This window comes from Rhea americana, unplaced genomic scaffold (genome assembly GCF_003343005.1).
Source record: "Rhea americana isolate MKP2758 unplaced genomic scaffold, rheAme1 scaffold_7, whole genome shotgun sequence".
NCBI lineage: Eukaryota > Metazoa > Chordata > Aves > Rheiformes > Rheidae > Rhea > Rhea americana.
Window position 1 is genome coordinate 5,908,061 of NW_028186867.1, and position 22,482 is coordinate 5,930,542.

Consider the following 22,482-nt stretch of genomic DNA (forward strand, 5'->3'; position numbering starts at 1 on the left):
CTAATAGGGCAATGCCTCTAACATTAAAAATACAGTTTTCAGTTCTGTGGAAATAAAAGTAACCACAATATATAATGTAGGCTAACAAAAACTGATTTAAATCAACAAAAATACGTACTAAAATGTTTATAAAAACTTAACTCGCCAAATAGATGGTCTTTCTGGTGAAGGAGGGACTTTCCTGGCTGGTCAGAATGAGGCTTTCTGCAGGTAAGAGCTATCAATGAGAACAGGAAACACTGTGATCAGATCTGCAGGGGGGAGGCAATGAGGCAAAAGGTTCAGAAAAGGTTCACTGTGCCCTTTTGCAAAGTGGATCCTTTCCTTCAGGTTTGGTTTGCAATCTAGGAACTCTCTGCTGCTTCCTACATTACACAATTTTCACCTCATTCTTTCCAAGTCTCATAAAAATCTCCTCTCTAGCATTTATGCAGCTTTTTATCTCCTCCTTGAGGCATTCAAGCATACCTTCTCTCCTCAGAAGCCTCCTTGTTCTTATCTGTGCTGAAGGCGCCTTCCTTTTTCTCACTCTCATTTCTTTGCTCCACTCCGTGAGCATCTCCTAGCCAAATACATTCAATTACTTCTTTGGGCAGAAGTTGCTGTTTTTTGAAGAAAACAATGCAATCATTACTTATTATACACAGATGAACAATTAAGTCCTTACTGCTGTTCTTGACATTCATACACTGCACCAGCTGGTGACACTGTGAACTTCTACCATAAACAGGATTTACAAAGGCCTAGTTATTAAGTTCTGATTGTTTGATTTCTGCACCTTGCAGTGATATTTTATATTACCATTTATTTTGGCCTGCAAACATTTTAAAACTCCCAATAGTACATCTACACAAAGAATCTCTATTCCTCTCTTCTAACTTTGATCAAATAAAGCAGTTTATACAATCAATTTTAGTATGATGCAGTTGTACCCTCTCTTTAAACCACCATAAATATATATACCCCATAAAACCAGAGGTCCTGGGCTCTTGTGGTCCTTCAAAGTTGTACGGCAAGCCAGACTGTGCAGCCGCATAAATCCCAGTGCTGTCAGCAGTGAGAGCTCGCAGACAGAGCTGCAGGGAGATGAGACTGTTTCAAGCACAGCACTAYGTATGTTGGCTGATGACCACATAACTACAGCCTTAGAGCTAGCAAAGCCTGCTGCGAGTGTGCTGCTAAGTTAATGGCATGACAAAATACGGTGGAGATTTAGACAAGCTTCCAGAATTGGTATCCACACACCCATGTGACACRGCCACATTAATTTGACTGGATTACAGCCCTCTCAGCAGGGCTATTGGCTTGCCTTCTGCATTAGATGTGGCCATCCTGCTTCCAGCTACCAGACAGTTTCTCCAGCCAGAGCCCAAGGTTTCTTATGCAGCGTGGTACATATCCTATATTCTCATGATTTATTATTTAGCATCTACTGCTCAGTTATCACTAATGCCCTTTCTCTTGGTCTTGCTAATATACAATACTAGATTTTTACTTTATATATATATATATATATATATATATATATATACACACACACACTATACTACTACACTTCAAAACTTTTCTTCTCTTTCCACTTAAAACACTTCTTCCTTATCCAGCACTTTTAAGCAGTGGGCAGGGAAGTTCTCCCTTGTGCCAGAAAGGATGAAATGATTTTTAAAAGAGATTGGCACCCACCAATTACTCCGATACAAATACAAGCAACGCTTCTGAAAACTGCTCATTAGAAAGAAGCACCAGAAAGTCTGAGAGGAAGAAAATGGAGAGAGCAAAGCTCCTGCCGTGAGTGAGTATGAAGAGAGTATAAACCGAGCGGCTGGGTTTTGTTTTGCTTAGGGTTTTTTTTAAGTTCTTTCTGTTTTCCCCGGGAGAGGAAATTTTCCTCCCTCCCTTGCTCACTGCGTGCACTCCCCTGCGGCGGCACTGCACTTTGCTTTCGCTGGCGCTCTGACCGCAGAAGGGAGCCCTCGGCCGTAAGCCCGGTCCCAGGCCTCTCTCCCCMGCCGTGGAGCCGCGGGGACGGGCACAGATGGGCGCCGGGGCCGGGCGGGAGYCGGGGCCGCAGCGGCTCCGCGGAAGGTGCGGTGCTGCTGGAGGCTGGAGCCGAGCCGAGGCCGGGCGGCTGTTTCGCGGCAAGAAGCTGCGGGGAAGGGAGGGTTGAAACAAGGAACTAGTTGAAACTCTGCTTTTCTCAGCTATCGTCTTGCTTTCAAAGCAAATATGCATCTTTGCTTTGTTCTTGCTCACTTCCTCCTCTAACCTCTGGAGCAGAGCGTAACCAGGGCCTCTATCTTCTGAAGCATCTGACTCATCAGATCATCAATATCAAAAACAAGGGTGGGGAAGATACAGTAATTAGTCATCTCTATTTTCTCTTCCTACTTAATGTTTCAAACCAAACCCTTTCAAGTTTTTGGTGGATTAGGTGGTGAAAGGCAGCTAACCTGCTTTCSTTACTATCTTCACTAGAGTTACCATGGCTTTAGGATACCATATAGAAAGTATATTCTGCCTCCAGGTTGCTTTCATGCGATCTTCACTACTTTTCCAGCAGCAGTGCTCATACTTGCCCCTCCTTTCATCCATTTTCTTCGTTTCTATCTCTGATTTTCCATGCTTGTGTGTTGCTATCATCTCAGCTGTAAGGAAACATGCATGTTCATAGATGAGTCTTTTGAAGCCTGAAGGCACAATTAGGTCATTTAGTCCGGGGATTGCCAGCAACAAAGTGGAAGCACATGAGCCTGTAGCCTAGCCTTGCTAGACTATTCCCATCCGCGGGGGGGGGGGGGGGGGGGGGGGGAAGCTGTGCCACTACCAGCCAGCACAGGATAGCTGTTAAAAAGTAACATTCCCAGCTTGCTTCCTGGGATGGTTTTGGTTAGTGATGAAGTATAAAGCCAGGTGGTAACACAGTGGTATAATCACAGTAATGGACAATAAATGCTAGTATTAGTTGGGCTGGTAAGAATTAAATCTCCTAATGAACAATATTGCAATTGATTCCCTGAGAATGCAGAATGGAGAAGGAGGGAAGAAAAACCACTGAGAATCTCTCAATTTCAGAAATTTTCATACTTTCATCCTTTTTTTCAAGGACATCTCTTGTTTTATAGCTGATGAAAAGTGTCACTTTCTGGCTCACTAGCCACAAGTACTGAGTAAGTGACTGCTCAGGCCAGCTGAGATATTTTTTTTCATTGTTTCAGTCCTAGCTTGTTGCCTGTTCCCCTCCTGAACATGCCTGGAAACTCCRGGAGACAGGGAGGAAAGGCAGGACAAGGTGGAACAGCATAGTTGTATGTTGAGTTTGTTTCTTCCAAAGCTGTAAAGTATATTGAAACTAGCCTTTTTTTTATTATATCCGGATATACTGTTGAATGTGATCAACCTGTTGTGTAATATATTTTTTTAGAAGGTAGAAAACAGGTGCTTATTTTCAGCAAATTGCTAGGTAGTAACATACATGTGCAAGGTATGCTCCACACATCTTTTGGAAGGGTTTTTCCTAATATTTATTTTAATATAACAAAAGTGAATTAGAAGTGCCACAGGTTTTTTGCTTTACTTTGATGTGTAATAATTTCTTTCAGTATCTGAAGTCAGAAAACTAAAACACAAAAAGAAAGTAAAATGTTTTGCTGTTATCGATTACTGATTTTCAGCTTAACTATCAAGAATGTATTTCCAATTTTACTGTTAAAGCTGTGTGGCTCTTAATGTTATTAAGGATGGGATGGTCCTTTATACTCTGGTAGATTCCCCAGAGTGAGTGGTGGTGTTGCCACACCTGGAAACTAGGGAGAGACATGAGACTTGTTTGGCTGCAGCAAAACAGTATTATTTTGGTCCAGGCAGGTAGTTTTGAAATGGAGGTTTCTCTTTTTCCTGTGCTGTGAGATTTCAGAAGGATAGACTCTTAATCTGGGAATWCAATCAACAAGTGAAATACTCTGAGGATGAGGGAAACTGTCTGAGGCCACAGTGCCCTGGGGGGTGAAAAGACTAAATCTTCAAGCAGCTTTAGGCATGTGGATTGCATTCTATAAAGCAATCCTGGGGAAAATGGGGACTGCACAACCAGAGGTAGCTGCATAGAGAAAGTCATATACAACTACTTGCAATTGTTGCAAATCATTTAGATCCACCTGTAAGCAGCCACGAAGAAGCTGGCAAGAGTTCAAGCAAAACTTGCTAAATCTCTTCAAGTGACTGTTTAGGCAGCTAGAGGCTTTGTAGCATTCCTGGGATGCTGAGTGAATAAACAGATTAAGCCTTTCTCAATGGCTGATAAATTTGGAGAAAGAAATGGATGGCAGAGTGATGTGCAATATCAGTTGTTGAAGAGACTAAATTGTGGATACAAACAACTGAAACAAAATTGTGCTGGTCACTTCCTGCTCTTCATGGCTCCATAGGATTTGGCCTTGTTTTACCTGAATATTTAGCCTGAATTACCATAGAGTCCCATGACTTTTTATGTGGCTATATTAGGCTGCATAACTGCTAGGGTGTACATCTCCTGGTTGTAAATGAAGTAATAATGTTTTTAGTTAATGATGATGTTTGACAACTTTTCAGTTGAAATAAAATAATAACAACAATGGTTATATTTAAACTGATAAACTGTAACACTGTGCTTGTTTCCAGCTCTGTTGGACTTTGGGGAATCCATGCTTACCTCCAGTGATTCTTTATCTGGAGAGACTCCTACTGTGAATAATTTAGTACCACCACATATGTGCAGCATCCCCTTTCTCCATGTGAAGACATAAGTGAACTATAGAACTAGTATTTTAAAACTAATCTGGGTTTATAAGCAGAAGAGCTTATGTAGAGGGAAGGTCTATTAGGGAAAGAACTAAGAAAAATCTTGAAATACAAAAAGAAAGGTTTTGATGAGAAGCAGCTTCTTCAAGGCCAGGGTCATCTTCTTTGGGTTATTTGAATCCTTTAGGTAAGAGTGTTAAACTTAGTTTTAATTAAGCTCTTACAAGTAGCTTAGAAAAGAAGATGTCATATGAAGGTACCATGGAATCTGCCAGTAGTGATGACAAATAGATGTTGATTTATGGGCATCTGCACACATATAGAAGCTTGTTGCTCTAATCATGCTTATTATTAAATTTCCACTGTTTGCCCCTTTGTGGGGTTCCATAATGCGTGTTTCTTTATATCTTTTTCTTCTTCCAGTTTAGGCATGTGGTCTTGATTATATTGTACTTTCCTTGAAAACATGATTCAATAGTCAATCACCTCACTAGCTGGTAACACATACTGTACTTGTCTAACTCCACCCTCCAGACACGGGTCTGTCTCAGCAAAAATGCTGAGCTTTCTGAAGACTTGTGCTTTCTCCTTATGAATTTATGCACTAATCAATCTTTTTTTTCTTCTTTTTTGATTGAGCTTCTGGTCTATCAATATAAAGCATTCTTTTCCTTTTCTTGAATTCTTTATGTGCTGTTTTCTATCTCTTCTCCAATTTTTAAGCTTTAATTTGAATAATCAAGCCTTGGTCAATATGCAGTGTGGTTCCCACCAATGCTGTGTCTTTGAGGCAAAACCACCTCACTAGTCTTTCTCTTGTAAAGACATGTAAGGATTGACTGAGTCCTTGTTTCCTCCAATATCACACCAGTGGCTTATGGTGAATTTACAGTTTATTATAAACTTAAATTGTTTTCAGAATCACAGCTTAGCAGGAGATGATTGTTCTCCCACCTTGCATAGCCATTGCTGCCATTCTGTTCAGGTGAACAGATTTCTTGTTCCTCCCTGTATGTTTTGGTTTGTACTTGACAGAATTAAAATGCTGTTGTTTGAATTGCCCTGCCTTTTTCTAAGCAATCCAGGGTTCAAATGAACCATTTTTTATGAGGTTTTGCCTACTTTAAGCCTTTGTTGTTGATCTCATCCTTAACCCCAGGAAGGAAATTCAGCTATATTAAAAATTGTGTCACTATTTTTCTTTTTTCTCTTTTTTTTTCCTCTCTTCCCTAACTGTGAACCCTACACTGTCCCAAAATGGCTTCTCCCTTTGTACGAGCCTTTAGAGAAGTAGTCTAAGGTGCCAGGCTCTCATATAGTGTTCATTTTCCTGTGAAATCATGCAGGAGGAGCAGATTTCTTGAACAGAAGGATGCTATAATCTCCTAATTCTTTAATTCTCTGGCTGTGCACTAAGCACAGCAGGATCCCCATAGAAAATAATTCTAAGGCAGGTATAGCAGCCAAAATTTTACAACCAGTAGGTTTTTCAGCATCTGATTGCCTGTGCCGGTGGTTATCTAACTTGTGCTCAAAGATCATTGTTTGTCAATAAAGCTATGTGAGTTCAGTTGTGCCGTAAACCCATATTACATCTGGTACTTAGTCTACACAGTGCTACACTCTGTGTACAGTGCTACAAACCTGCTACACAGTGTTTTCCAAATGTTTTGCTCTTACCTGATTCATTAGGCTGACCTTGTAGAATCAATCAGCTGCCAAAAGGATTCTTGGGATCATAACTACATATTGATTTAATGTCTAGTGTTTTTAAACAATGAGGTCTGTCTCCCAAGTGGAATTCTCTGGCTGTGCCTCTTAACATCATCGTTTCCAGAATCTGCTGAGTAGCTTTCTAGGTAACCCTGAAAAGACGCATATATGCATGTGTTATGATCTACTTCCTTTCAACCATATTGCTTTCAAGGTTTATTAATGTTTAGTAACTAAGCATTCTTGCACTCTTTCTCCAGGTATTGCTGAAAGATGATCACCTTGAGCACTGAGCATGGTTATTTTATAATGCACTGTAATGCCATGTAGCATCTTAGTATATAGATTTGGAACTATAAGCAGTAGGTTACCTGAGATGGAGTTTGTCCTTGACCCAATCTTAATTCACAGGCAGGATTACTGCTGGGATCAGAAAATACCATCATCCATCKTAGCACCATGAGAAAACAAAGCACTAGGATGCTGCTGCAGTAATCGGTGAAATCAGATTTCATGATCCTATTTCTTTTTCTTTCCCTTTTGTGTGTGACGAGCAGAGGAGGGAATGACTATTCTTGTACTCAGCATGGAAAGAAGAATGTTTCAGTAACTGAAATGGGCTGTCAGGGGCTGTTTATTTCCAGTGCTCTTTAGAGACCTCCAGTGCTCTTTAGAGACCTCCRCTTGCTGCTCTTAGCTTGAACCAGTTAGCGCTCTGAAAGCATTCATTTTACCAGTACAGCACTGTGTAACTCTTCAGAGATAGGACATTTGCAAATAGGAGAGTCTCCTTTACTTAAAATAAATAATCCAAGTACAGAATGGAATGCTCTAAACTGCTCCTAAAGCAAGTTTTCATCGCAAGTCTGCAAATCACTGCTGTAACTTATTAGTAGATTGAAAAAAAAAAAGGAACTTTGCTCTTGAATGATTAAATTCTTATAGCTGCTGGTTACTTATTTACAACTGGGAGTTCTCTAATCTCTTACATTTATAAAAATCTTGTTATTATCTGGTTATTTATTCATTCAAAAGCATATTTTTCTATGTAAGATCTTTGCTCCAAGACTGCAAATTCTGGATTTTCAGGACACTGAAAACACTCTCATTCTGTGCTATAGAGTTGCTACTGCCCTATGTCTGGCAAAATTAGTATGTGTTTCAGTGATAACTCTCTGCAAGTTAAAACCATTCCAGGATAAGACCTTAAGACCTTTGATCTAGCAATTTTGAATACTTATTCGGAGAAGTATGTAGCTTCAAATATAGCGGACATACCTATGTAAAAAAGGGTGATATGCATATATAAAAAAAATTTTTGTTTTTGTCAGATATTTAATATAGGTGATTCTGGTATGAGACTAATTCAGTGGCAGCTCCGAATGCCAGTAGGAGAGTTTCGAGTTAAGTATTCTTGAGTTGAGGGGCATGGAGTTGTTTAATTTTTTCCAGCTCTGTTCCAAAAGTAGGTTAAATTTCTTTATTYACGGGAGACAAAATATTCAGAAAATGCCAAAATGGCTTTGGAACATAACTCCAATTTTCATAGAATTTATAGAATCATAGAAGTATTGTTTTTTTCTCAGCTCTTCAGAGTTTTCTGACRAATTTTAGAATATATGCAACTCATTCCAGAAGAAAATTCCTAGGCCAAATRACTAAGAGGATAGTCTTCCCTTATTCCTTGCTCCATGAGCTCTAGAAAGGCTACGGAGGTCTCTTCCAACCTTACTGATTCTATGACTCTACTGCAGCCTCTCTGAGTACAGTCATCTAGCTGCTGGAGATGGAAGAAAGGGAACCARTAAAATTCTAACCTCCCACTTCCTACTGAAAGTGTGGTTGGGAAATGAAGTTTCCCACCACTTTGTGTTCCATGCTTCAGTTTTCTTGATGGCAGCTCCCATCTCTCTCCAACTTCTTACAAGTCATATATGTAAAAAGTTACTTTGTTGTATTTCAGGCGATACCTCCTAACGGCATTGACTTTATGTTTATTCTGGAACACATTTGGCATGAGTGCAGCTATGGACTCTAAACCCAATATACTTCTGTTTGTGGCTGATGATCTTGGCATTGGAGATATAGGCTGCTATGGGAACAATACCATAAGGTAAAAGATCTCTTGGTACAATATATTTAACATTATAAAACATCTATCTTGGGTAACTAAACCTAGTTATAAGAAGCATTCTTAATCTTTTTATCAGACTGCCATTACAGTTACTGTTTKCTCTCCTTCTCATGCATGAATTTCTTCATTCTTTTTTGTATATATGCTAGCCTTACTCTATCCACCCAGTGCTTTTCCAGAATCCTGAATCCACTTGCTCRTTGCCTCCACTGATACAGTCCAATTCAATCTCCTGTGGGCTGACCCACATGAGTCATTACATGATGATGTGCCTTCAAAACTAGTGATTACATTCCCTCAAAACTAAAAAAGCAAAGCTGGAGCAAATGGTCATCGGGAGCACTTCTTACACGCCTCGACTGATGCCCTCCAAGAGGTGCAGCACCATTTTGTTATGATGCTCTGGGCATATGTCTCTAATRTGATGTCAATATGGTTGTACAGACCAATGGGTGTCTGAAGACAGCTTGAGAGGCCTGTTACACTCATTGCGATGTTGTAGTCCACTCTTCTGGGAGAGCTGGGGTCCCATGCAAGTGTCAGTATGTAAAGGTATTATGAAATAAACAGCATGTGTTATCAACATGGAACAAAAAAGTCTTGGTTGCAAGAGCTCCAGATGCCCAGGAAGATTCTCCGGCTCAATGAACTCTGAAATTCAAGATGCAGATGGGCTGCTGAAAATGTCCTGTTGGAAGTATCGGAATAGAGGARTACCATCCTTTTCTAGGTAGGTCTTTCCATTTCGGTTTTATTTTCAAACTAAACAGTGCCAAAAATTTCCAAGTTTCTTTTCAGGGCTGCCAAATACACTCTATGGCTGTGTCCCAAGAATGGATTCTCCAGTAGCTACAGCCCACCACTCCTAAAGCATGTACAAAAAAAGAGCTTTTTGAGGAACTATTCAAAATCTCTAATTTTTCTTGACAATCTGTTAAAATAAGTTTGATATTACCTTGCTTCTAATAATGTGAAACTGTTGTTTAGGACCCCGAACATTGACCGTCTGGCCAGAGAAGGAGTGAAACTTACTCAGCACATTGCTGCAGCTCCACTCTGTACTCCGAGCAGAGCAGCTTTTCTCACTGGCCGATATCCCATCAGATCAGGTTGGGCCCATTTTTAAATAACTTACAATATGTATTGGAACAGAAGGTAACTCAGCTATTTCCTTGACTTGCAATAGAAAATACTTTGCCAGTGGCTCAAACTTCAGGCTCAAACTGAAGTCATTCAGAAATGACTTATGAATGGGAACCACTGCCTCACTAGCTGACAGACCTTTAACCTTTATGGGATGTGGGAGATGTGTATGATGCAAATAGATTAATATGGAGAAATGCTAACAACATAAGTAATATCTGTCACTTTCTTACTACAACACAGCATGGTGCTAACTGTTGGCAGTCCTCTTGGCAGTGATGATTAGAAGTGAGGGGCTGAAATAAGGGTCTCCAAAGAAAATGGCAAGTTCAGTGCCACCATAGTGCAGAAAGTCACAAAACTCCACTGAAAATAAAACATGAGATCCACTCTACACCTATTTAAGCATCTTTTGGAGAACTTTATAGATATCCTTTTCTTGCTAGTAGCTATGTAGGAAAATCATATACTTTAGGAGAACTAAGCGCAAAATCAGTGTATGTATTGGGTGAGCTGTCTCACCTAAGCATGTCACTGCTGTAGTCATTACATCTCCAGCATGAGTCATGCTAATTTAATGTTTACTGCAACTTGCCTTTGACTTCCACAGTTACAGTTTATACAGAGAAGACATTTAGTCTACCCTTGTGGCTACACCAAAAGTTTGAGGTTTACACCTGCAGAGTAGGAATTCTTGTTCAAATTCTTAGCAACAATGAAATCAAGCTTTTTTGTAAAACTTTAAAGATACATGGTGAGGAAATTTATTTTAAGCATATAACCCTTATTACTCTAAGATCTGAGTACCTCATAGCTTTTAATGTATTTATATATTCAATACATCATTCTGAGATAGGGAAATGAAATTGTTATCTCTCATTTTAGATGAAGAACAGGGAGACTGACTTATCGCAGTTGTTCAGAAAAGCAGAAAATAAAACTTACTATATACTGTCACCACTGATTTATTCTCAGTTTGATGGTAAAACTGTTGTCAAACTGTATTTGTTTTAAAATATAACTCCTGACTACCTGGAGTACTTAGATACAGTATTGATAATGTGATATGAGTGCCTACAAGACATACTTTGCTTTACATCTTCTGAGGGGCTTCGTTGGCTTCAGGTGCAGCACCTAACTCGGAGCCTGACAAGAGCAGCCCAGCCTCTGCATGCATAGAGGGAAAGGCATGCACAAAATGACCTGGTTTGTTTTTGTCAGGGATGGCCTCCAGTGGTCGGTATCGAGCCCTGCAGTGGAATGCTGGGTCAGGAGGGCTCCCTGCGAATGAAACAACCTTTGCAAGGCTGCTACAGAAACAAGGTTATACCACAGGACTGATAGGTAAGTGAAAATGTTTTATCATGCATTTGAAGAATGATCTAGTTGTATGAAGGAAATCTGGGGATTATATTCACTCAAAATGATCCATTAGTCATAGACATGAATCCTCCAAAAGACAGAGGGGAGAAAATACTCGTATTTGCAGGAAGACTAAAAATGCTACAGTCTATATTAATGCTCTAATTTATTTCACGCTTTAAAACCTTCAGGGAAGTGGCATCAAGGTGTAAACTGCGAATCTGTCAATGATCACTGCCACCATCCTCTAAACCATGGGTTTGACTACTTCTACGGCATGCCTTTCACGCTTCTAAGCAACTGTCAGGAAAACAAACCTCCAGAGCTGGATGCAGCCCTTCAAGCTAGGCTTTGGCTTTACAGTCAGATAATTGCACTTGCTGTGTTCACTCTCACTGCTGGAAAACTGACTGGTTTGATTTCCATCTGTTGGAAGATAATTGCCTGTTTTACTCTGGTGGGCTGCATTTTCTTCATTTCCTGGTACTCCAGTTATGGCTTTGTGCAGTATTGGAACTGTATTCTGATGAGGAATCATGATATCACTGAGCAGCCGATGAGGCTGGAGAGGACTGCTTCTCTCATGCTGAAGGAGGCAGTGTCATTTATCGAAAGGTAACTCGTTGTCTGTAGTTTTCTTTAAAGGGAACAGGGTGTTCTGGGCTCTTGCAGTAGGGTATTTTCTCTAGAAACTAGAGCTGTGTCTTGATAACTGCTTTGAAACTTGTACCAAAGTTCTGTAGTTAGAAATTCAATTCCCTTGCACTTTAGTTGCACTGTCTTGAATCTGAACTTACAGCAAATGAGGTGGATTTTAACCAAGTGGTGTATGATTAGGAAACTGTTTCAACTCACTGTATGCTGTAATCTGCAAATAATACATTTGCTCCAAGATTAACCAGCTAAATTATACATTTCACTCTACAAGCTTCATCTGTGCTGTTTCTCATAAACCCTGTAAAACACTTTATTGGATTGCTTCACATTACACAATTATTCCTGCTAAAAATCTAAAAAAAACACTTGAAGTTCATTTTCATGACATTCAAACACTTGAGAAGAAAGCTGAGTTAAGATGGTCCATGTTCTTTTAGCCACAAGTTCCTCTTCTGCCTGCACAGCCTTGGGTAATTATTTCTGTGTATCAATTATCTTTATCTAAAATGGGAAAGTGACTGTTATTTTCTTYGAGACTGTGAAAACAAATATACTAAAAACTGTTAGTGACTCTGTTAGAAAAGCTGTATAAATATGAAATATGAGATTGCATCCAGCTGCATTCAATTAAAAAGGCATCAGAGTTGRGCATTTAATTCATGTAGGCACTTTGTACATGTTATGCCTGTGTACACATTAGAATTTTAAAGCAATCATCAGTYTGACTGAACATGTTATTTCTTTCCTATTTTTTATGCAATAAGAAAACTGCTAACCACRATCAGTGGAGATATGTTGGATGTGGGTACAGTCTAGACCCAATGTGTGTGTCTGCATGAATGAATATATATATWTTTTTAATATTCCAAGTGTACAACTCTTTTTTAAAGAAACAGGCACAGACCGTTCCTTCTTTTCGTTTCCTTTCTACATGTTCATACCCCGCTTTTCACCACGGCAAAATTTCTGAGCAAGAGCAGACATGGTTTATATGGAGACAACGTAGAAGAAATGGACTGGATGGTGGGTATGTATTTGTCAAGAAAGATTTGTTTCAGACATATACCAGTGTATTTTACAGCAGGAAAAATAATAAAGCCAAGGTATCTGRAGAAGTCTAAACTATTAAAAACTTCTCCTAGAGTGCAGCAAGAGATTATTTTTCAAAACATTAAAAAAATGTCTTGATCTCTTTCTATTTGCTTAATAGGAACCTTGATGTCTCTTTTTCTTAAATTCAAGGCAAAATTCTGGATTCTCTTGACAAGGAAGGTTTGAAAAATAATACATTCACATATTTTACCTCTGACCATGGAGGACAATTGGAGGCTCAGGATGGATCTGCCCAGCTAGGTGGCTGGAATAGTATCTATAAAGGTAGGAAATACTGTATGACTTTATGTGAAGGTTAGAAACAGATATATAATGAATTTATCTTGCTCAAGYTGTCAAGGATGGAATGAGTTGCATTGTTTTCTGGATGAAATATAGGTGTCATGCAAAGGTGTTTTAGTCTTTAAGTCATCTTTCCTTTCAGTAAGATGCAARTATTATTACTCATTTCTATGATAAAGATGTTTTATAGTTTGATACCTATAAGACATTTGTTTTTCTCAAATGAAAGCTACAGGAAAAAAATGCAAGTTTCTGGCATTATTTAATTGATATATATATTTTTTTCTTCTCTCCACAAYAGGATTTCTTCCTGATTTGCTTGTTTCTTTTTCTCATTATCTCCCAGAAATCATATCTGCCCAGCTAATCAATCTGTAATAGAGTAAGAAGGGCACATTGTGCCATGACTTGCAACAACAACTTAGTCCCCATATATTTTCATACTCTACCCAGGATCAATGATTGGCATAAAATTCAAATGCCATTTRCATTGACCATGGTGGTCAAAGAGGACCTTATCCTTTACTTTCTGCATCTCCCTTCCACTGTGACATGTTTCAGCCTGGTGTGTAGCACAGTGGCTTTTTCATACCAGAAGAATATGTCTCTATCGTATGTCCTCCCACCCACTCTTACCACCCTGCTTGGTCAGACCACTTCATCCTATGACCTGACATCAAGTTGTGATGACATGTACTTGGGGATGATTTAGGTCATAGGCCCTGTTATCACTGATGAACCATCCACTTCTTTCGCAGCTTCTCATTTTCATAAATCAGGCTTCCTCCAATTTAAAACCCACATGAACACTCTGCACTTCCCCAGTGCACAGCAGAAGTCAAAGACTTGGAATTTTGGCTTCCACAAGGTAAATGCTGTGTACTGCTGAGTGAAGRAGGTTGTTGGCCCTTATAAAAGGGAAGGGCTTTCACTTAATACATTGGTCCTCCTTGTCATTTYGTATTTCCTATCTTTGCATGAGAACTTGCTTCTCTTCTCTTTCTGGATGGCAAGACTGATACATCAGCCTGATGGGATCTAGCAAGGACAATGTTTTTGCCAAGTTGAACGCCTTAATTAAGGCTGATTTCTGCATTAGCAGTAAGATAAATAATCTTCATRCAGCTAGTATCAGGATGCTTTGTTAGATTAATTTCTATTAGTAACAAGTGGAGAAAAAGCATTTCCCTGCCATTTGAAGTAAGGTGCGTATGATGTGATTTCATAGCTTCAAATTTTTGCTTCTGAGTTTGGAGATTTGCATTAAGCATTGAGAAAGTCAGGTCCAAATTTGAGTTTCAAATATGGAAGAGATGCATAAGACACAGGGAAATACAAGTGTTAAATGCACATATTTTGATGGCTAGACAGAAAAGCAATTTAAAAAGCAATAAAATTGAAGGTGTTTATTAAACCAGGGTAATAGTTCCTAAATCTTCTTTATGTTTAAAGAGAATATCAAGTATTTCTTCTTGTGAGCTGTTCCATTTCCTGTCCCTCCTCTTCTCTTTTACTGTGAAGCTGTTCAGTAACACAAGTGAACGCAGGCAGRCCACAAAATGGAAGGTAACAGAAGACGGAAGTTGCTTCTTGTTTTTGAGTACATGCTTTTCAAAGGAAGATTTGCTATTCCTAGACTTTCTTTGCATTGGATTTCACATACTTCAGAAGGGCTGAAATACAGAGTTAAATGTTCTGGATAAGCAGTGTATTATTGTGGATTTTTCTGTACATTCAAACATAACAAGCCATTTAATTGCCTTGGAACTGCTGTATATTGGTTTATTTCACTGCAGGTGGAAAAGGAATGGGAGGCTGGGAAGGAGGGATCCGTGTGCCAGGAGTATTTAGATGGCCAGGAGTGTTACCTGCAGGCATAGTTATCAATGAACTTACAAGCCTTATGGACATCTATCCCACCGTAGTTCATCTAGCTGGAGGAACATTACCCCAGGACAGGTATGGAGACGAGAAAGCATACCCACTGTGTTATCTATTGTGATGACAACAATTGTTATTTTGTGTGTGTTTTTATGATGAGGTAGGTATTAAACAGTGGTTTTTGCTGACCTGTTGCAATGATGTACTACAACACAGAACAGGGAGATAGTGTAGGCTATAGAGTTCATAAGCGCAGGAAAGATTCTGAAATCTCAAAGTGTGTAAATGTATTTGCTGAGCACTTGAACTAAAAAGAGCAGGCTACTGACCACTGGGCGCCATATAAAGGTCTCTGGCTGAAGAAAATCCCTATTGTAGGTATAGTGATGATGAAAGGAACAGAAATGCAGGTAGGAAATTCAGAAGTTTTTTCTGTGCTCTTTTTTTTTTCCTTCTCTCCAACCTTCCCAGTCCACTCTAATGGAAGAAAAAATACGTGCCATGAGTGATTGAAGGGATAGTTACAAGGTCTTGAAAAGCCAGCATTTTTGACTTTGTCATTTTATTGTCATTTCTAAATGAGGAACCATTGCCTCTTTATAGGCCTTCAGAATATGTGTGCGATTCATTTAAAGAGAAGCTATAGAAAGATAAACTTTTTTGGTTTTGTTCAATTTTTTTTTCAACAGAAAGAAAAAAAAACAAACTTGCTGACTTCAGCCTAAAGTATTTCAGCTTTTAATATTTAATCACCATTAATATGAAGAGGAGATGGCCAGATGAGTGTGTCATTCAGTGTATATGTAGGTCATGTGGGTGAAACAAGCTGACTTCTTCCCAGGACACTTGAAACCGTATCTCCAACTACATCTTCCAGSCTGTGATTATTATAACTTTCTCTACATTAAACTGTTTCAGGTTTTTACTTGCTTATTATTCGTTGTAGTTGAGACTGAAACCTTCACACTGAGATTAACTGAATGAGATGTTTTCAACAGGAAGTGTGTGACAGGATATCTAACTACCCAAGGTCACTGAATTTCTTAGGAAACTTACCATCCTTGGATGTTCCCACATGTATTCCTCTGCCTCAAGCCTAATCTATCTAAGATTTTAAATTAGTGATGAACTCTTACAGATATGCCCGTGGGTGCTTACATGACCAGGAGAGTTGTAGTTGTTGAATTATGGACACTTCCAAATTCCTCCTGAAGTCCTTAAACATCCTTGTTCAAGAGGTTTCATGAAGCTCCTCTGAAAATTGCTGTGTGTAAATAATTTTGAGATCAGTAATGATTTCTTGAATAAAGGATCTTTTTCCTATAGATCAAACTCTAAATACAGATTGTTTACATATTGCTAAATGGAATGAGTTGACAATACTGTTTTTTAAACAACATTTTACCTAAGGATTGAAAATACTAGCTTGATGTGTGCTGATGGCTGCTTTAAATGTATGGCCAAATTGCTATGCAAGCTCCCTGGCACTGGTGCAGCCAATGCAAGGATAATTGTAAGTATGTAGCTCATTCTGTCAGGTTTGCCCCCATTTGAATACCCCTCTCCCCATCACATTAGAGTAATCGATGGACGGAACTTGATGCCTTTACTTCAAGGAAGAGTTCAACAGTCAGAGCACGAGTTCCTGTTTCACTACTGTGGGTCCTACCTGCATGCAGTGCGGTGGCACCAAAAGGACAGTGAGTATACATGTTTGATTCATGCTAGCTGCAAAACATAACAAGCATTTCCTCCTCTTGATAGCCATCTTCCTAGCTGATAGATTTCTTGTATGATAGCTGTTTATCAATACTGATCTCTGGTATTCCTGAACTCATTATGCACAATGTATCAGTGACTCTGGGCAGTAGGAGGTGTCTCACAGCAAAGAAATATTTATAAGTAATATACAAGAAATGTTTCTTAGGTGGTGCAGTGAGAACACAGGCTGTCTAGTATTATAGTAGATGGATTTTGTTTTTTCTTCATATTTCTGATGTCAGCCATCTTCAAAATCAGTACTGAGCACAGAGAACCAGATTTCTGATGGCTGTGGGTAAGGGAAGTAGTGAGTAGAGGAGGTGTCCTTAGTAAATGGCTGTATTTCCATTTTCCTTTATTGTCTTCTACTTGTGCCATAGCATTTCTTTCCTGCCAGGTGGGGTCATCTGGAAGGCTCATTATGTGACCCCAGTCTTCCATCCACCCGGGGCTGGAGCTTGTTATGGAAAAGGAATTTGCCCATGCTTTGGGGAAGGCGTGACCCATCACAACCCTCCGTTGCTGTTTGATCTCTCACGAGACCCTTCTGAAGCCAAACCTCTAACAGCTGATGCTGAGCCCCTCTTTGACATTGTAGTAAAGAAGATTGGAAGAGCCATTGAAGAGCATCGCAGGACACTGACTCCAGTCCCAGAGCAGCTCTCCTTCTATAATGTTGTATGGAAGCCGTGGCTGCAGCCATGCTGTGGGACATTCCCGTTCTGTTGGTGTGATAAGGAAGGTGACAGCACACACAGTTTGTGAGATGGATGCCTACTAATACATTCTGTGGCTCTGAGTTCTCTGCTGACAAAGCTTTCAGAAGTTAGTTATGTTGGGGCCCAATAAAATACTTTTTGTTTTGGAAGCAAAGTAGATGAAAATAAAGAAAATGAATGTTGAACAGATTTTTTTTCCCACAGCTTTTCTTTTTTCTTCATAACTAGGCAAAGATCTAAGAAAATTCCTGTCTTGCATGGAAAAGGGCCTGAAAGAGATCCGTTTTTCAGATTTGCATCTAAGAGACAACTGTAGAGGTATATTCCTAAACTGTGTCTAATTTACACCCACTGGGGAAAAAAAAAAAAAAAAAGTGGAAAACTGCAGAGAGCCTAGTGTATGGTGCTGAGCAGCCAGCCAGTAAGAAATATTAGACTTCTATAGAACTGTTTACAAGCCACCGTTCAGATAAAGGAATCTTGACAATATTAGTTTCAAAAATTAATGATGTAACCTTAGTTACATCAAATTTTAGTCAAATTAGTCAAATTTTTCTAAAGATGTGTGTGAATTTCTGTTTACACTGAAATTAGCAGTGAAGTCTCAGAGATTTTAGTGCCTTGATCTGTACTAAGGACTGTTTTCTGCAGAAGGCAGATGGAGTCAAAGGTCTTTATAAGCATGCTGATAAAATTGTAGAGAAATTGGGGTTTGGAGAAAGTAAATGGAAACTGATTATTGATATTGGTAGCTTTCCCTCCTCTCCCCAGTAATGCTTCTGCAAAGATTTTACTTGCTCTACCAGTTGATTCAGTTTAGTTGATTAACTTTTCTTTTTTTTTTTGCATCTCTTAATATTTTTCATAGATATAACATAGAAATTTGTACAAGTTGTTTATATTTGTGTCATTTCAATATTTATGTTCTTCACTATTGCAGGTTGCTTCAGAAACCTTTTTACGTGTGAAGGAGTATATGAATGCCGATATTTGCTTTTAGAAGTCAGACATGTGAGAATAGCCAGATCTCTATGTGGATGGTAGCACACAGCATGCCATGATTCAAAATTTAAGTGTTTGCTGGCAGAGAATTCATTTTTAGACAGTAGTGAGTAAACAACAGCTTCCTATGATTACACTGTCAAAACCAGGTTATTTGAAGAAAAGGAAATTCTGCAGGGCTCAAAATGAAGAGAAAAAAAAATCTCATTTCTGCTTTGTTATCACAAATCTGTAACTGTGTTGAAAGATCTTGGCTGAAAGCTTAGTTCTACAAAAGAGAACAACCAGTCACATCTGTTAACCTCTGTACTGGGTGACTAGCATAGTGGTGAGTAACAGGATGCAAAGTCCGTACTAGCAGAATCCACTTCCTCCAGTTTCAAATCCTCCTCCACTTCCAAATCCTTAGTTTTGTTATCAGGAAAACACTTAAGGCTTTCTTTTTAAGCAGTCCAGCAACAAGCATGGGCACACCTTCAGCAATCATCACATGGTAAGAATGATGGAAAGAGTATAGAAAAGCTAAAGCTATAATTTGGACTGAAGACAGATGTAGATTAATACTTACAGTAGTAGCAACTTCTAAAGAATCATCTTTCCCAAAGCATGATGTAATTTTCAAGAAACATCTTTGCATGGGAAACATCACAATCGTGTTTTGCATTCATACCAAGTATTATAATCAAGCAGGTATCGGTAAAAGTAGCCAAATTTGACAATTGGTCTCATATAAAAATAACCAAATGTGAGCAAAGTGATCAACCAAGCCATGTAAACCATGTAAGCAAAGCAATCAACAAATTGAATTGCCTTCAACCATACTTATCCTTCCAGCACTTTTATACAAATCTCATAGTTTAAACTGCTGTATCTTTTTTGTCACACTGACTTCTACTGATTTCTCTCAAATACAGTGTTAAATTGAGCATTCATGGTATTAATAGTCAAAGTATTTAGGGGCCTGAAATGTCAACAAATGAATAGTCATTATTATTTATAGGCATATATTATTTATAGCATCTTTTTCATTGTACTGAAATAGAGCAATGATGAGGTTTATGCAAATCTGCATAGAATTAATTGCACAGGAAATCTAGGTACGGAGCAGCCACGCTGTGAGAATACTTTGTACTCGGTCAGCCAGGAATTCACGTAAAACTTTAACAACGCTTCCAGTTTGCTTGCTGTTCCTGGCAGGGATCCCAGCCGGTTGCTGTGTGAAGACTGGGGGAAGGGATGGTAAGGGGAAAAATATCAAGTCAGTCTCCTTCCTCCCAGTGATCTTAGTGGATTGATGCTGCTAAGAAAACCAAGGAGTGAGAGGAGTTTTGATGCAAGAAGATTAATCAAGACAAGGGTTTGTTTTTCACGTTGTTAAACAGTTTGGCTGCTGTTAGTCTTGATGACTGCTTACTGCGTCTTGCTGGCTTAGAGAAGGAATTATGGTCTGATAGTTTCTTAGATTTCTGTAAGTAACTGCTGATTTCTAGAGGGAGGTGTTAGCTTTTATGGATTTTTTTTTTTTCATTTAACAGATAAGGAAACTGAACAAACTCTAGGGCTCAGGACCATGTTTGCCATGCTCTCGTAGTGACATCAGTGAGAGCTCTACTTTTAGAACAAATCAGCACCTAAAAGAAAAAGGTGAATATGCACATTTAAAAAAAAAWTTTTTTTACAAGCTTGGTATTTCTTCTAGCCCTTCAGTAACAGTAGTTTCCCTAAAATGGTTTGCAGTAAATCAGAGAGTACTAATTTTCAGCATGCCACACCCAAAGGTATTAAGACCCTAATATCTTTTAGGACCACTGCAACTCCCTGATTTTAAGTTCACAGATTTCCTACAGGGCTGTACAAAGTTTCTATCTAAATAACAATGTAAATGCTGGCACTGGTGGCTGTGCCACTGGAGCCTAGTAAGAGAGGGCAGAAGATAGCAGAGCTGCTTGCTATACCAGCTTGGAAAACTTATGAACACCTTTAGGAAATCTATGGATTTCTTAGATGCTCAGATCTGTCTGGCACTTTTGCTCTATTACAGCTAATAGGGGCTGTAATGATCCTCAATTACTCAAGCTAGACTGAGAACATTTTTTTATGGCAATAGCTTGGGCTTACTCATGTAACCCCCAATCCTTTTAAACACAAAGCTGCCTGCCAGCTACTGGGAAGGCAGAGCCCTGCCAGCTTTGTTAAAGCACCATGGAAAGGTTTTATTACAGATAAGGGCCAGAGCCGTTGCTGCCTCTTCCTCCTCCCAAGGTAATGGCTCTGTGCACTCACCTTATCCTTACCTCTGCACTGCATGGGGCCATTAGATCCTCGGTGCTTCAGTGGGAATTGCTGCTAGGCTGTGATTCAGAGGCACCAGTATCATACAAATAAGTGATAATAACTCCTAGCAGTGAATCCTTTGCTTCACATTAATGCCTTTATAAGAAGCAGCATTATCCTATGGCCATTCTTTGAAATTCGTAGGGCAGGATTATGTCCTTCTCTGTGTAATTTATCATTTTCCAGATGTACAAAGTAAACATAGCATTCTTATATACCATTAAAGGTGGAAAAAAAWTCTCTCAGAAAATGTTGTTTTTTTCCCACTTGAGAAATGTAGATTGGGGGTTGGGGGGAAGGAACAAGTCTTTCAAGACAGAAACTTTTAGGAACTTTTACTTTGTGTTTAGAAGTCCTTTTTTGTTTACAAATGTGTCTTCTGCAATTATAAAAAAATCAAAATGGAAGCAACATAAAATTTGTTTGTTGGAAGTAAATAGGTTTATTTGCCTCAAACTATTCCTTAATGGAACTGAGAACATCTTTGTTCTGGTGCTGGTATGAAATGGAAAGATGTATGGGAAAGTAAGAATTTCCCATGGATCTGGATATTTAAAATTCTGATCTCTTTCCACATAGAAGAAAATAAAAGGCACCTCTGATTCACTTTGGAGCATTAAGATAAGCCTGTGCCAGTCCCTGTGGAACCTATTTATCATGTGTTTCTGCAGGCCTGTTAAATCTTCAGTGCAACATTTTCTGCAGATGCCTTAGTCTAAGAGTGCATTTCCAAAATTCTTCTTTCGCCAAACAGAATAGTTACATTGGTTATTTCAACAAGTATAAGAAATTGCTTACACTCATAAAATTTGACTTCCTAGACAAAAGAAATATATGTTTAGGAACTAAAAGGCTAGGTTTTTAAAGTCCAGGTTGAATTCATAGAGCTGTTAAACTTGTAAATGACATTAGGCTTAGAAGGTCTTCAGAGGCAATAATTGCTGGGCAATGATTACTAACATTTAGACTGAAGTACCACCTTGAACATACTAGATCTATTCCAAACCTAAGACAATGATTTCCCTAAAAGTTTAGTTTCCAGGCTGGCTTTTATTTCAGGAGTGTTTTATAGTTTCTAAGCTCAGAGTAAGGTTTACATTCTCTTCCTGGAACTTAAAAGATAATTTAAGGTAAAACAAAGTTCGAGAAATTAGTGTTACTTATCATTGCCTACTGTTTGTAGCTCAACGGAAACCTTCCTTTACGTGATCACCAACGGTTCTGCTTGTGGATTTAATAACTGCCCTCTTTAACATCAATTTAAAACCTTGGGCATTTAGCCTCCTTGCTGAACACTCACAGCTCCCCCTGAAATTCATGGCAGCTGGGAACAGGCAGGGTGTTGCACGACTGACCCCTGCGCTGTCTGACCTTCCGTGTCCGCAGAAAAGCTCTTTCCCGTCCGTAGTCGCAGTTCAGCAGGGCTCTGCAAGCGCTCAGGAGTGCGGGGATCGCCTGATCAAGCCCTAGCGGTTCGGTCCACCTCCACAATTACCAGCCACAAGCAATGGCTGCACGATTGTGGTAACGTGGGGTGGTTAATGACTAACTTCACAGAGATCATCACCGGAGCTGCTCGGCTCTGACTTTTTTTTTTTCCTCCCC

The 22,482-nt window shown here is 39.2% G+C and overlaps 1 protein-coding gene across 3 annotated transcripts; it reads left to right on the top strand.

Moving 5' to 3' along the window:
- The first annotated feature begins 1,326 nt into the window (after positions 1-1,326).
- On the top strand, positions 1,327-17,730 carry LOC146586280 (arylsulfatase D-like). 3 transcript variants are annotated; one of them, XM_085321489.1, is made up of 11 exons: positions 1,327-1,391; positions 1,605-1,792; positions 8,453-8,602; positions 9,611-9,732; positions 10,988-11,110; positions 11,320-11,743; positions 12,676-12,812; positions 13,028-13,162; positions 14,977-15,139; positions 16,640-16,761; positions 17,220-17,730. In XM_085321489.1, the coding sequence occupies exons 3-11, from the start codon at positions 8,505-8,507 to the stop codon at positions 17,585-17,587; spliced, it is 1,692 nt and encodes a 563-aa protein (XP_085177615.1). In that variant the 5' UTR covers positions 1,327-1,391; positions 1,605-1,792; positions 8,453-8,504; the 3' UTR covers positions 17,588-17,730. The 3 variants fall into 3 exon arrangements, with proteins under 3 accessions (XP_085177615.1, XP_085177613.1, XP_085177614.1); XM_085321487.1 differs by lacking the exons at positions 1,327-1,391; positions 1,605-1,792 and adding an exon at positions 1,965-2,085; XM_085321488.1 differs by lacking the exons at positions 1,327-1,391; positions 1,605-1,792 and adding an exon at positions 8,773-9,353 and having other exon boundaries at positions 8,515-8,602.
- Positions 17,731-22,482: the final 4,752 nt, after the last annotated feature.